This window comes from Fringilla coelebs (genome assembly GCF_963513975.1).
Source record: "Fringilla coelebs genome assembly, chromosome: 1".
Taxonomy (NCBI): domain Eukaryota; kingdom Metazoa; phylum Chordata; class Aves; order Passeriformes; family Fringillidae; genus Fringilla; species Fringilla coelebs.
The window spans coordinates 22,310,312-22,323,352 of record NC_140028.1 but is presented as its reverse complement, the minus strand read 5'-3'; the positions used below and the strand labels follow the sequence as shown (position 1 = coordinate 22,323,352).

General features: G+C 39.3%; 1 protein-coding gene across 1 annotated transcript in view; it reads right to left on the bottom strand.

Annotated features, from left to right (window-relative positions):
• Window positions 1–12,805, bottom strand: part of RGS22 (regulator of G protein signaling 22) — a gene marked incomplete at both ends in the record, with an annotated part of 57,921 nt that extends 45,116 nt beyond the window's left edge. Inside the window, 4 exons of the mRNA XM_084201923.1 lie at window positions 802–1,023; window positions 9,610–9,672; window positions 12,255–12,283; window positions 12,781–12,805. Coding sequence (XP_084058049.1) covers window positions 802–1,023; window positions 9,610–9,672; window positions 12,255–12,283; window positions 12,781–12,805 — 339 coding nt within the window. The remainder of the gene's footprint in view (window positions 1–801; window positions 1,024–9,609; window positions 9,673–12,254; window positions 12,284–12,780) is intronic.
• Window positions 12,806–13,041: the final 236 nt, after the last annotated feature.

Genomic DNA, 13,041 nt, shown 5'->3' with positions numbered 1-13,041 from the left:
AATGACACATCAGTCACATCCATGCAAAATAAGAAAGAAAGGAATAAACAAAGCGTCCTAGTGAAACACTTTTTTTGTCCTTGAAACCTGTTGTTTGAAGGTAAAATCCCACATCCAATTACACCAACTGGTATTCTCCCAGGTGCGTAAGATGCTTCAACTGCTGATTTTAACCTGCCTAATTTGGTGCTGAAGACGGACCTGGAAGTAGGCAGGTAAGAATACCAAAACTGATACTGTCTAAGCAAGCCTGAAAACAGATTTTTTTTTTTCCTAAATTCCAACCCATCTTTCCATTAATTTTGCTCTCTTCTTGCCAAAGATTATTTTTTCTGGCCATTTCAAGTGATGCTAACCATGTAAATCCTTTAGGAATTAATGGAAGAGAGACTTATGTGTTGCCAGACCACAGATGAGCTCATAGCCACACAAGGAAATTAATTAATAAGGAAAGACTGAGCTGCATTAGTTTCAGTCAATTTGCACATTCCAGGGATCACTAGTAAAGTAACTGTTGTCATAATATTTTTTCTTTTAATATTAAAAAGTATTTAGACCACACAGCTGAACCCTGCCCTACAGAATCTTCAAAATTTTGTGCTACAGGATGTGCATCTGTAATTCCATTCACTTTGTCTGCTAGACACATGTGCATTACAGGGCATAATTTGGCCCATCATTATGTTTTCCTAACATAAATTAACATTTTTCCCAAGCTACCGAGCCAAACACAACAGTAACGACTGCCAGTATCTCTACAGTAAGATCTAACTATAAACTCAGGGTCTCTAAGATTCTTACCATAGTGTTGTAATTTGGATCAATACTGAAGGCTGAAGAAGCAGTGTGCATTTTGGAGAGCTGCCCATCATTCTTTTCCTTGCTTAGAACATCATCAACGGGGCTTGGAGGTTTTTGATCATGTAGAACTTTTTTTGACTGGCTTTCCAGGCATCGTTGGGCACAATTAACTACTTCAAAAGCCCCAGCATCAGAGTTAAACTTCACTGGCTGGGCAAAAGTCTACAAAAGAAGTTAGGAAAGTTTATGGTACTGTAATAAGGCAACTGTCATTTAACAAATTACTTTTTATCATATAGAAGCGTCCTACAGAATAGAAAATTGCATTATGAGGCTTCTTTCTCTTGGGGCCTGAAATAGTAATTTTTCTGCATTCTTGTTTTTGCTGTATAGCTTTCCAAAGCATTTCTACCTTTTCATCTCAGCAATGCTTAATTGTCAAGAATTGAATTCATCCTAGATCACAGACCATTCTTTTTCACATGTAAATAATTGATTCAGTACATTGAAGTCTAGAATATATCATTAACTGACCTTAGTAATTGTCCTACAGAGAAGTACTCACCTACAGGATCAGATCTACAGTTTTATTGTCCCATTTGTTATTATCAACAATCAATGCATGATTAGCAATGAAACTGACCTTTTAAATGTGAGATGCATTTGAGGAGGATCAATCTTAATATTTTCATATGTAGGAAAGGTTTGTCACCATACTGTTACTTGTAGGTCAAACAACTACCAAAACCCATGTCCTGTAGCAAATTTTATTATACATCACTAGTTCAGTCAAATACTGTATAATAGATGAGATGCACTAAACTCCAATTTTGGCCATGCAAATGTGACTTTTGTCAACTTACAAAACCTCACTGCACGTGTACACACTAAAACAGAACCATATTTCATCTTTTAAGCTCTGGTATCAGGTATTTCCCTGAAAGACTATCTTTCAAATTCTCTTACTTGAAATGAAGAGGAAAAATATGGTTGTATTTTACATAAGTCATAGAGGATACCCATGGCAGTTATGATTAGGAGATTATATAGGACACATGTGCATTATACACTCTGTATTATATAGAGTATATAAGTATCTCTGCACTCAGCTGGATGACAAGGCATGGTGTATTTAGGTACTCAAGAAACTATGGCCACACCTAAACCCAGTGCCAAAACTTATTTTGGCTTTGCTCCAGACAGAATCCCACCTGGTGTTTGCACAGTTGTTCTCCTGCATTTAATAAGAATATTTTATTTGTTCAAGTACTGTATTTTTAATTTCCTTGAACTTTTTCATATATCACATATATGCACACAGACATAACTTATATACATTCTAAATATGTTAAATACAAGCTACATCTAACATAGAAATATACTACAAAACAATTTGATTCTTCTTCACACCTGTATAAGCCCAAAGTGATGATGGTAGTGTCATCTATTTTGGTGCTTCTGTTTGAAGCCCCCTTGTCGATCAATGTCTTGTAGAGCAATGCCCAGAATTGAACCATGTGGCTGCAATATGTTTTTTCAGCATTCCCTACTTATCCCATAATGTCTCACTGTAGAGGCTCAACCTGGCAAAGCACACAGCAAGTGAGAGCTTTAAGTGCACAATTAGTGCCTATGACATCAGACCATCACTGCTCAGGGCCATGCATTGAATTGCATGAGTCTGTTCAGTTACCTAACTTCAGCTGAAATCATGGATTGGTTTTTGTTCTCTGACACCTCCTGCCTCTTTTGGCATTAATTTTCTCCAGGGCACTCAGCAGGTTTTAGTGCTTTTTTTCCAGATGTACTGAACAGCATCTAACAAACCTTTCATGTGTAGCAGATTTCCCTACATGCAGACCTCCTCCCAGTTTGCTATGTGCACACTTCATTTACTTTCAAACCTAATTTGTGCTGCTACCAGCTTTTAAGTGACTAACTGTGCAACCTTAATAGCCTTTAAATGTTTTCTTCCTTATATATTCCTTTAAGTTTTAAATAAAGAAACTGAAGAAAGTACACTAAGAAACAAAGTACTTCAGTCTCTTGGGATTTGAAATGCTCTCCCTTGAGGAAAAAAAAAAGCAAAGAAAATGCAAATGTCATAATAAAGGGCTTTGTGACTAGACATGATGAGGTTGGTTGTTTCATATTTTTCAAATTGAAAACTAAGCAAATACAGTACTAGTTTAGCACATATATCTACTTTTATTTATTAATTTGTAACTTACTCTAGATCTAGGGTTTTTTGATACTTATTCTATTTAGCTGAACAAAAAACGGTGGCAATTTAATGTAGTAAAATGGATGCTAGTGACAATTTTTAAAATGTAAAGTGTGTTGCTGTTTTGGGGTCTGACTATCAACCATTTATAAGACAAATATACTAATGGAGCAAAAGAACATGCTCTGATGGGATAGGAAGACTTAGACTTCACACACCACATACTTGACTGAAAAAGGGGGTTCTAGTCCAGACTTTTGGGGTTTGGATGCAGTTACTCATCCCCAGGGACATCAAAAGGCAGCATATTTCTTCTATCAGTCAGAGAGTAGCCAGTAGACTTGACTCTAGTAAGGATGCATCCAGTTTTGGATCCCCTGTACAAGCAGGATATTCACATATTTGATCAAGCCCATCAGAAGACCACGAGATGGTCAGAGGCTGGAGCACACCCCTGAGGGAGAAGCTCTAGGAGGACTAGCAGCAGCTTTAGTGTATTTACAAGGAGACTGCTGAACAGATAAAGCCAGGCTTTTTATGGAGGAGTATGGTGTGAGGACAAGAGACCACTTGTCATACACTGAAACAACAGAGGTCTCAGCTGGATCATAAGAAAAAAGGTGATTTTGGGATAACTAGCACTGGAATAGGCTGTCCAGAGAGGAATCAGCTGTTGGAGGTTTTCAAGACCAACTGCAGAAATTGCTAAGCAACCTGGAGTAATTACTAAAGCACTGACCTTGCTTTGAGAAGGAAGCAACACTACAGACCTCCTTAAAGTCTCTTCCAGGCAGTAATCTATGATTCTGTACAAATCCCAAGTTCCCAAAAGAGCATCTCTCAAACTATCATACAAAAGCATTTTAGAATAATCTAAACCTTTCTGGAGAAGCTTGTTTACTCAAAAAATCTAGAATGATAAATCAGAATGTTTTTATAGGCATAATAAAAGAAGAGATAATTCCTAATCTTCTTAACCTATCACCACCACAAAAATAACAGTGACAATATTATAAGAAAAATAAAATGGGAACACACAACAAACCACCCCCAGAACCTGATTTTTTGTAGGAAACACTTTCCCAATTACCACACAGGAGAGAGGATCAGTAAATCTATTTCTGAAGAACTTTGGGGCAAAACAATCAATCTAACCACTCAATCTGAAAGTTCTCACACATTACAAGCCACAAAAAAAAAATGCACCAAGAAACTGTTCAGTACCCTTTAGCAAACTTAAAACCTTTCTACTGGAAGTCAAGTACTGTAAAATCCTGTAACACTTCTCAGGGCAATGAGAGAAGTTTATGGCACCACCAATATTCCGTCACTGCAATAATGAGGAATCTCTTCAGCAAAGACTCCTATGCTAAGGAGTGGATGATAGTCTACCCTACAAAGGAAAGGGAGAAATTATCCATGCCAATCTAATATACTAAGAAATGTCTTTCTTACCCCACATTTGGCAAGTGCTTTTGGTTTTTTACAGACAAGTAAAATACACTGACCAAAGACTAAGTGTACCATTCTCTTTAGTTTGAGCCAATTTTTGATGCTTTGAAGATAGAAAGGGAAATCTCCAGAGAAATTATACTTCAGGATGTTAAGAAAAAATAAATCAGGTTTGGCAGAAGCCTTGAAGCTTTGGTTTCATACATTGTCAATGTAGCACAATAAATAAGATCAAGAACTTGAGAATACCAACAAATAAAAAGTCTACAGACTTTGCAAACTGTTTCACTTGCAGGAAATTCTCCTCCCAAAGGCAGTATGGCCAATGTAACTCAGTGTAGTAATCTCTGCCTCAGTAAAAAATCCCTGAGCAAATAACAAAAAGCTGTTTTCAGACTGTGGTAGCAATACTATTAAATAAATAAACAATTGCATGTATTTTTTTGACAGCAAAGAAATTTCTTAGCTGTCAAATGCACATTGAATATGGTTTTCAGCTGAAAAATAAACAGAATACATAATTCTGAAACCTGAAGTTATACACTTAACTGAAGGGAAGACAAATTTCTCTCAGTCCTCCCATAACAGAAACCAAAACAGCATCCATCATGATGTTGCCAGGATATCAGACATATAAATCTCACTGTTCCCTGTCTTAACAGTTTTCAGATACACTCAACTTCAGATACAATTAGCAAATGTGTAAATATGCTCACATCCCAGACCCAAATAATGTAGTTTGATCCCAAGAGAAACAGAATGACCACAGCTTGGCTGCTTCTTAGGTTAAGGGTGGGAGTGAATAGAGATCTCATCCAGGAACATTGCCAAAACTTCCTTAAGAAGAGTATATATATATCATAAATAAATGTTCGTGAGAGTCCACACCAGAAAAGAATTTGAGCAGCTCTATGAAGTATCTGGAAAAATTCACATTACACATGGTCAATGAAAAATCTCCCACTGACTTTAATGAGTAAGACAAAAGTCATAATCACATATCACAATCTAATTAAGAGAGAAGAACACATTTAGAGTAAACCCACTATTAATAAGGAATGTAGTCAGGAATGCTTTGTTTGCTTCCTTCAATGTCAAAGACATGATGCAAGCTTTAGTGCTGGGTAAGTCTCAACATAACGTGCATATAGGGCCCTGCTTCTGCCAAAGCCTTTTTAAGGGAGGTTATATTGGCAACTGCAGCCTCCCTCCTCCCACCTGGAAAAGACAAGAGGAAACTAATGAGCATGCACTGATGCCTTGAATCAATGATTTGTTGCATGGAATTATTCAAAGTTATCTTCAAAGCAGCGAAGAGCCTGAACAGAGGGGCAGAGTGGACTGCTTTTTTGCTTTCTGCTCTTTCTGTAATCTGTGACTCAGATCAAGCACAATTTTATTTGTGACAGCACTAGGTTCGCAGGACCATTCAGTCTTCAGAAAGACCAATTGGCCCAAGCTTTGTTACTTGGGTTTTAATTGTTTTCAGAATCATCACCTGCATCAAATGCTAGACCCCAGACTACCTGGAGGAGAATTTTCACAGTGAGAACAATGTTCAAAAGATACATTCTTCAAATCTAAAGTTGATAAAATTATGGTCACTTAGAAGATTTCTGCTCAAGGGAAACCAACAACCAGGGACTGGCCACCAAATTGTCATCTCCTGAATGTGCACCAATTGAGGTACAGGGTAGCACTTTTGTCTCTAGTGCAACCCCTTGAGGTTGCAAAGAGGAGGAGTGTGCCTTCCTCAGGATCACTGGTAACAGGAAAATTACAGGTAAGACTCAGCATGGACTTGGGATGGAATGAGTAGCAAGCAGCTTGTAAAGTGCAGGAGAAACAAGTTGACATTACTGTGCTTGCCTTCAACACTGAGCTGGATGGAAATTTCTGACTAAACATATCCTGACTAAACATATCCTTGGATGTTTTTGATACATGGATCAGAGATTCAAATTCTAGCCTGAACTCCTAGAAATGGAAATGTGTCCAGGCCAATGTTTCTCTTAAATCTTTCATTTTACATTAGTTACTAAGGAAGGTGTAACTCGTTTGTGTGTCATGTAATTGGTTTCTGCTACTGTGAAATCACCGTACTACTGGCAACAAGTGCCCTCCTGAGGTTTTTCGTATTATGCATTTCAGAAATACTTTCTGTAAATTACACTTTATTACAGTATATAGCTCTTTGGAGTACCTAGATATTTATGTCAGATTACATTGAACGTCATTATAACAAGAGGATCACCTAAGGGATACATTGTAAATCAAAGGGAAAAAAAAAACCACATGAAAAACCTGCTGCTGTTATTAGCAAGTCCCCAGTGATACAATTTTCCATATGCTAATGGTGCATTATAAATCAATGCAGAAGCAATCCCTTAAAATAAGCATATGCTCCCCTTCATTTTTGTATCAAGTCTCACAATATTTTCAGTTTAACTTGTTGCCTAACTACTAGCACACCTGGGTAATGCTGTTCCCAGGCAACAGTATATAAGCACAACAAGAATAAAGCAATGGAAATTTCAATGCACTGTTTTAGTAGAAGCCTTCTGAGAAGGAGAAGGTAATCAGGAATGTAAGGTATTCAAACCACAGAACTCAAGGCATTAATAGAACTTAATCCTGAAGAGGATAAATCCTTAGAAAAAGATCAAAGAGAAAATAAAACCAATTATGAGAACATTACAGTTAAAAATAGCTAATAGAGCATCTGTTTTCATGAAGATATGTAAATATGTGGGAGACCATGTGTCATCCTAGAAACCTACCAAGATTACCAGCATAAAACAGTGTTTACTCAGGAGCAACTGTGAACTCTTTCCTGTGGGTTTCCAGAGCCGTCAGGAGTGCCTGGACAATTGCTGCAGTTCAGAGCTGCTGAGCTGCGCCAGGACTGTGGGCTGAGAAGCTCTCAGAGGCCAAGGAGAATTTTGGCCTCTAACAGATGTCCTGAAATTTGTCCGTGTCCAAGGAGATCAAGAGACTAAAAAGGCCGGACTTCTTACCCACTCCATCCTCTGCAATTTGGGGAAAACTTGAAGCATTGTTTCCAAATAAGCAGCAAAGGCATGGAGGATGGTATTCCTGTGCTAAGAACAATCTGGCACACGGAAGAAGGCCTGGGTTTAAAACCTAAGTACTTAGGCTTGGATTTAGGCAGATATCCTAAGGCAGCTGTGGGGCAGGGGTTGGGGGAATTGAGGTGTTGGAGAAAGGGGAAAAAACAGCCCTCTTACCGCATGACTTGTTCCATCTGTGTCTCTCTAGCTTTGTATACTCTTCAGAATCTTGCAGTGTGGTGAAAACACATAAAGACTGAGCTCTTGAAAGAAGTCAGTATCGATGCTGTGCACAAAACTTGCACTCTGGCATAGAGTTAATACCTCCAGATTCTATTTTAGGATTAAAATTTAGAATGAGGAGTCCATTCTACCATCCTTAGTAGTGCAATTTCCATGCTGTGTACATTTACACAAATCTAGGATGTAGCTTAGAGAGACAGCTATGTCTGGTTCAATTAAGTAAGCCAAATCATTCAGCTATGAATCACAACTGAACTTATTTCATTACTAATCTCACCAAGCCATTTTTTTAGCTCCTTTGAGGTCCAAGGAGTATCAAGAAATATTCTGCTCTCTCCTAATGCTGTCAGGGGTTCCTACCAATCAAGCTGTAGAATGGATATATGTTCTTGTAGTGTAGCCTGTTGGACTGAAGCGCCTTAGGAAGGGAACAAGCTGTGGGACAACTCTGTGGCACATCGGGTAGGAGCCACAAGTGACTGACCCTGTGGAAAGGGCTGTGCCACCTGGCAAGGGATTTGAGTGCAAGGTGTCAGGGCCAAGACTATTAAGATGAAGTTGGGTGAGGTTGCCACATTGAGGGAGCAGGACTGTACATGTGACTCTCAATGGAGTGTGGGGAGCCAGGCTAGTTGATAGGGAAAAGGAGCAAAATACAGGAGAACTGGTTAAATACAAGGTACTGGGGATGATGGTCTAACTGTAACTGGATGAGCTACAGAATACAGTGTAAGGCTGCATCCTTCTGGTTGCAAATGGGAGAGGAAGAGGAGGGAAGCGCCAACTTTGAAACCTTCCAAGCCATGAAGAGAAAGAGTTGTTTCTTGAGCTAAAATGTTAATTCATCACTGAATACATTGCCAGAAAACTGTAAAAGGACAAACATTTGTTATGTTGTCATGTTGTAACACTGTAATAGAAGTGGACACCTTTTAAAAAAGTATTTATGCATCTTTTTCATTTCCTATTCATATTATTTTAGTGCACTGTGATTTGAATACATAAATTATTAATTATGTATGTTTAAATACATAAATAACCTAGGTATCTTGGTGAACAAGCTGTCCCTGAGCCAGCAGTGTGTCCCTGTGGCCAAGAAGGCCTGGTGTACATTAGGAAGAGGACTGCCAGCAGGTCAAGGGCTCTTCAGTACATGGGAGACATGGAGCTCCTTGAGCAGTCCAGTGGAGGGCTACAAAAGAGATTAAGGGACTGGGGCAACTCTCTCATGAAGAAAGGCTGAGGGAGCCGGGCACGTTCAGCCTCAAGAAGAGACAAATAAGAGGGGCCCTTATCAATGTCTATCAGTGTCTGAAGGGAAGATGATGCCAGGCTCTGCTCAGTGGTGCTGAGCAATAGGACAAGAGGCAACAAGCAGAGACTGATGCTCAGCAAGTTCCAGCAGAACACAAGGAAGAACTTCTTTACTGTGTGGGTGACTGAGCACTGGAACAGGCTGCCTGGAGAGGTGGTGGGGTCCCCCTCACTGCAGATATTCAAGAACCACCTGGATGCAAATCTGTGCCACGTGCTCTGGGATGGCCCTGCTTGAGCAGGGAGGTTGGACCAGACGACCCACTGTGCTCCCTTCCAACATGATCCATTCTGTGATTCTGTAAATTAGCAAGAGAATGTCTGTCTCCAGAAGCGCAGATAACTGGGCTATTCTTACTGATAATAACACTGAGCAGTAAGAGTTGCTACCATTAAAATCCAGATATATGGCAAAATATAAAATTTTCCAAGATGGATTAAGTTACTCTTAATCTTAGTAAGGCTTTTCTTGTATTTTGCAAGGGATTTCTGTAAGGTACTTACCGGAAGACTCAAAAATTCATTAAAGAAATCCACAAGCATATCATCTGTGGCTAAGCATTCTTCCTATAGAGAGATAAAACCACAAAGCACGGCTTGTAATAATCTGCACTAATATTTAAATGCACTATTGCCTCAAACAATATTTTTCCATGAGATATGACATGGAAGATTTTGCAAAATATTATTTCCCATTTTTGAGAATATAGTCATTGCATCACTGTTATATTCTAGCCATTGCACACTGCCTAGTTCTTAGCAATTTAAAATGCACACATGAAGGTAAATCCTTTACCAATGAATTTACAGATAAAGCCTTCATAAACCAAAGCTTCTAGATGCTAAAACTCTTGAAAAAATGTGCATAAGCTAACAGTCTAGAAATTCCCCCCATTGTACCTTTCTCTCTTGCACTTGGGAAGAAGGAGAGTTTAATATTTCACCAGGGCCACCTTCTGCTCTCACACTGCTGCTTGGGGATATTTGAGGACTAAAAGGGAGTACACTGACCTATAATTTGGCTCAGCCAGCAAGCAGTATATGCCATACTTTGAATCTGACAGAACTGGGAGTTTTCCTGTTGTCCTCATCAGAAGTGAAGACTACATCTGCAGGTGGTTTTGTATCCTTTCTGATGCCTGCATTTTAAATCCTAACATGACACAGAAACTGTAGACTGGAAGTTCAATATTTTTGCTGTTGACAAATCCAAAAGTATGGCTCCAAGTCTTACTTTTACTGACTCAGTATCTCCACCATCCCCATTTCAATTCAACAGAGGGTAAAACCAGAACATTATTCCACTGGTCTTCAGATATGTGTCTTCAGTATAATGAAGACAAATAATTTTTAATAGCTTCATTTTCCTGAATATTCTACAATTTCAGCCTTGCAAGGCAAGGAGAATGAATTTAAATTTAATGTATTTGCCAATAGCAGCAAAGGTGTTGCAACACAAATATTTTTTCTCTTTCTGAAGTTGATAGCATTGAACTGTGCAAGTGAGATTGGCTGGCATTAAAGAGAGGTTATACACAGGGTACAGGCAGGCAGTATCTTGATCCAAACCCCAGTGGTTTGACCTAAATGCAGATAGCTTGTGCCCAGATAAGGAAGAAATATGAGATAACATGCATGATAAGTCAGGACTAGACCTGATGGTGTTTGTCTGGCCCTAGTCTGCCAGCATTTATTCCTTTGCACATGTGGTTGCTGTGGTGACTAATACAGCACAGGCAAGGTAGCCCAGGCTCATTCTAGAAAATGCTGCCAGTGCTGAAAGCAAGGCTTTCATGCCTTATTCAGATCACAGGCCTGTGGCCCAATGCAACTGCAGTGCCATGGACCTAGAGATGTTTGGGCACTGCTTAAATAGGGGAACTTACCAAAGTGTCTAACCCATTTTGAAATTAATAGAGAATCCTCTTACTAATGTCAATAGGCAATCAAATCCAGAAATATCAATTCTGCAAGTGTTAACACAATTAGGAAAGGAAATTAATTAGAAACAAGCTATAGTCAGCCTCACATTTGGTTTGACACTGACAAGGATGAATCTCAAGCTAGGACTAGATATGATAATACATGATGAAAATATTTTATTGTTTCAAATGACTTATTTAAAAAAGTAATTTATTATTGGCTAAAGTATAAGCTCTTTAGGAATATGCAGGTAAGATGTTTTTAATTTCCTAAGGATATAATTATCTGTAGTCCCATAAAAAGCAAGAAATAAACATAGTGGTTGATTAATAGATAAAATGCTTATGATATTATTAATGTGTGCTTTATTACTTACTGCATCTACACATTATATACTTTCCTCTGGTTTTTGGAGAATTTTTTGTACACAGCCTTATTTTCATTTGAAGTCAGTTGCACTTTCTTATGTGCACATTATAGGTTAGGGAGTTGCATGTACAATACTATAGCTTAGATTTTTGTGCCAGAAAGCATTTGGCTTCATTTCCTTCCATGCCATTTCTCCTGCAGCAAAGCCTAAATTATGACTAGAAAAAGCTGCCTTAGAATTGCAAATGAAGGTTAAGGTGTGCTAAAAATTGGTCCAAAACTTGTGCTTTTGTTGGTTCTGTTTATGGCAATAAACACTATAAATGAAACAGTATCTAGAGATTCCCAAAAGCAATATCTACTTTAAAATACATGGGAAGTGCCCAAAAAGCAGTAAGTTACAAAAGCATCCCAAACAGGGAATAGGCAACCATCACCTGAGCTGTAACAGTAAACATGTCATTTCTTATGAGGTAACAGACAAACATATATACCTTTCAAACAAGAAGAAAAACATCAGGGAAATCCTACAATGAGCTATGAGCAAAGGGCAAAAAAGGCAAAGTAAGGAGATTGTTAAACCTGTCATATTGAATCTTCCAGTTGTTTGTTTCCTTCCTTCATCCTAATTAATTTTCATTTCCATCTTTTTTCTCCATAGCCTTCTGTTACTTTATTTTTTCTAACTTTATTTTCAAACTAAATATTTCGTCTGACAAAATTTTAAGAAATTGCTCAGTAATCTATACTTACAAAAAAAGAAATGAGAAAACAATGGTTTCCAAAATGGTTTTTTACTTTTTTTGCTCCATAGCTGCACGATGAAAATAATGACCAAGGCTTATAAGCATACTTACTAACATTTCTTCCGTTATACACGGAGGTTCTGAAAAGAAGATATAAAATATCATGTTATCCAAGCAGCACAGTTAATCTGGTTCAACTACAATACAACAAAAAGTAGTGAGGCATGACAACCCTCCTGGGTATTCTGAAATAAAATAACTTGGTCTGAAGAAATAAAATAAACTAAGAACACGCTGTAATGTTGACCCATGCATGAAAAGATTAACTGTCACAAGAATTATTTAAATATAAATCAAGTATTATTTAAATCATGTGATAAAATTAAAAAGATACAATTGTGTTCCCAAATAATCAACTCGCATCCATTCTAGGAGAATATCCCGTCTTTAGTGATGCCATTTGAGGGGCGGTAAAGTTCTCTCTTCGGAGTGATGAGTTCTGCCGGGCAAGTTTACACCCGTCAGTTCAAAATGCCCCTCTTCCGTGCCACCGCCTCTGTACCTGCGGCCGCCACCGCGGGGCCCGAGCCCCGAGCGGCACGGAGCGGGCCCGGCCCTGCGGGGACAGCGCACGTACCGGTGGTGAGCCGCTTGGAGCGCATCCTGCCTCCGAGGCCGCGCCTGGCCAGGTGGGATCCCGGGGAGCGGCGGGAGCGGCTCCTGCTCAGGTGGGATCCCGGGGAGCGGCGGGAGCGGCTCCTGCCCAGGTGGGATCCCGGGGAGCGGCTGGAGCGATTCCTGGCCAGGTGGGATCCCGGGGAGCGGCGGGAGCAGCGCCGGGGCCGCCGGGCCCGGCCGGGGCCTGTGGCCGCCGCGCCGTTGCCATGGCGCTGCAAAC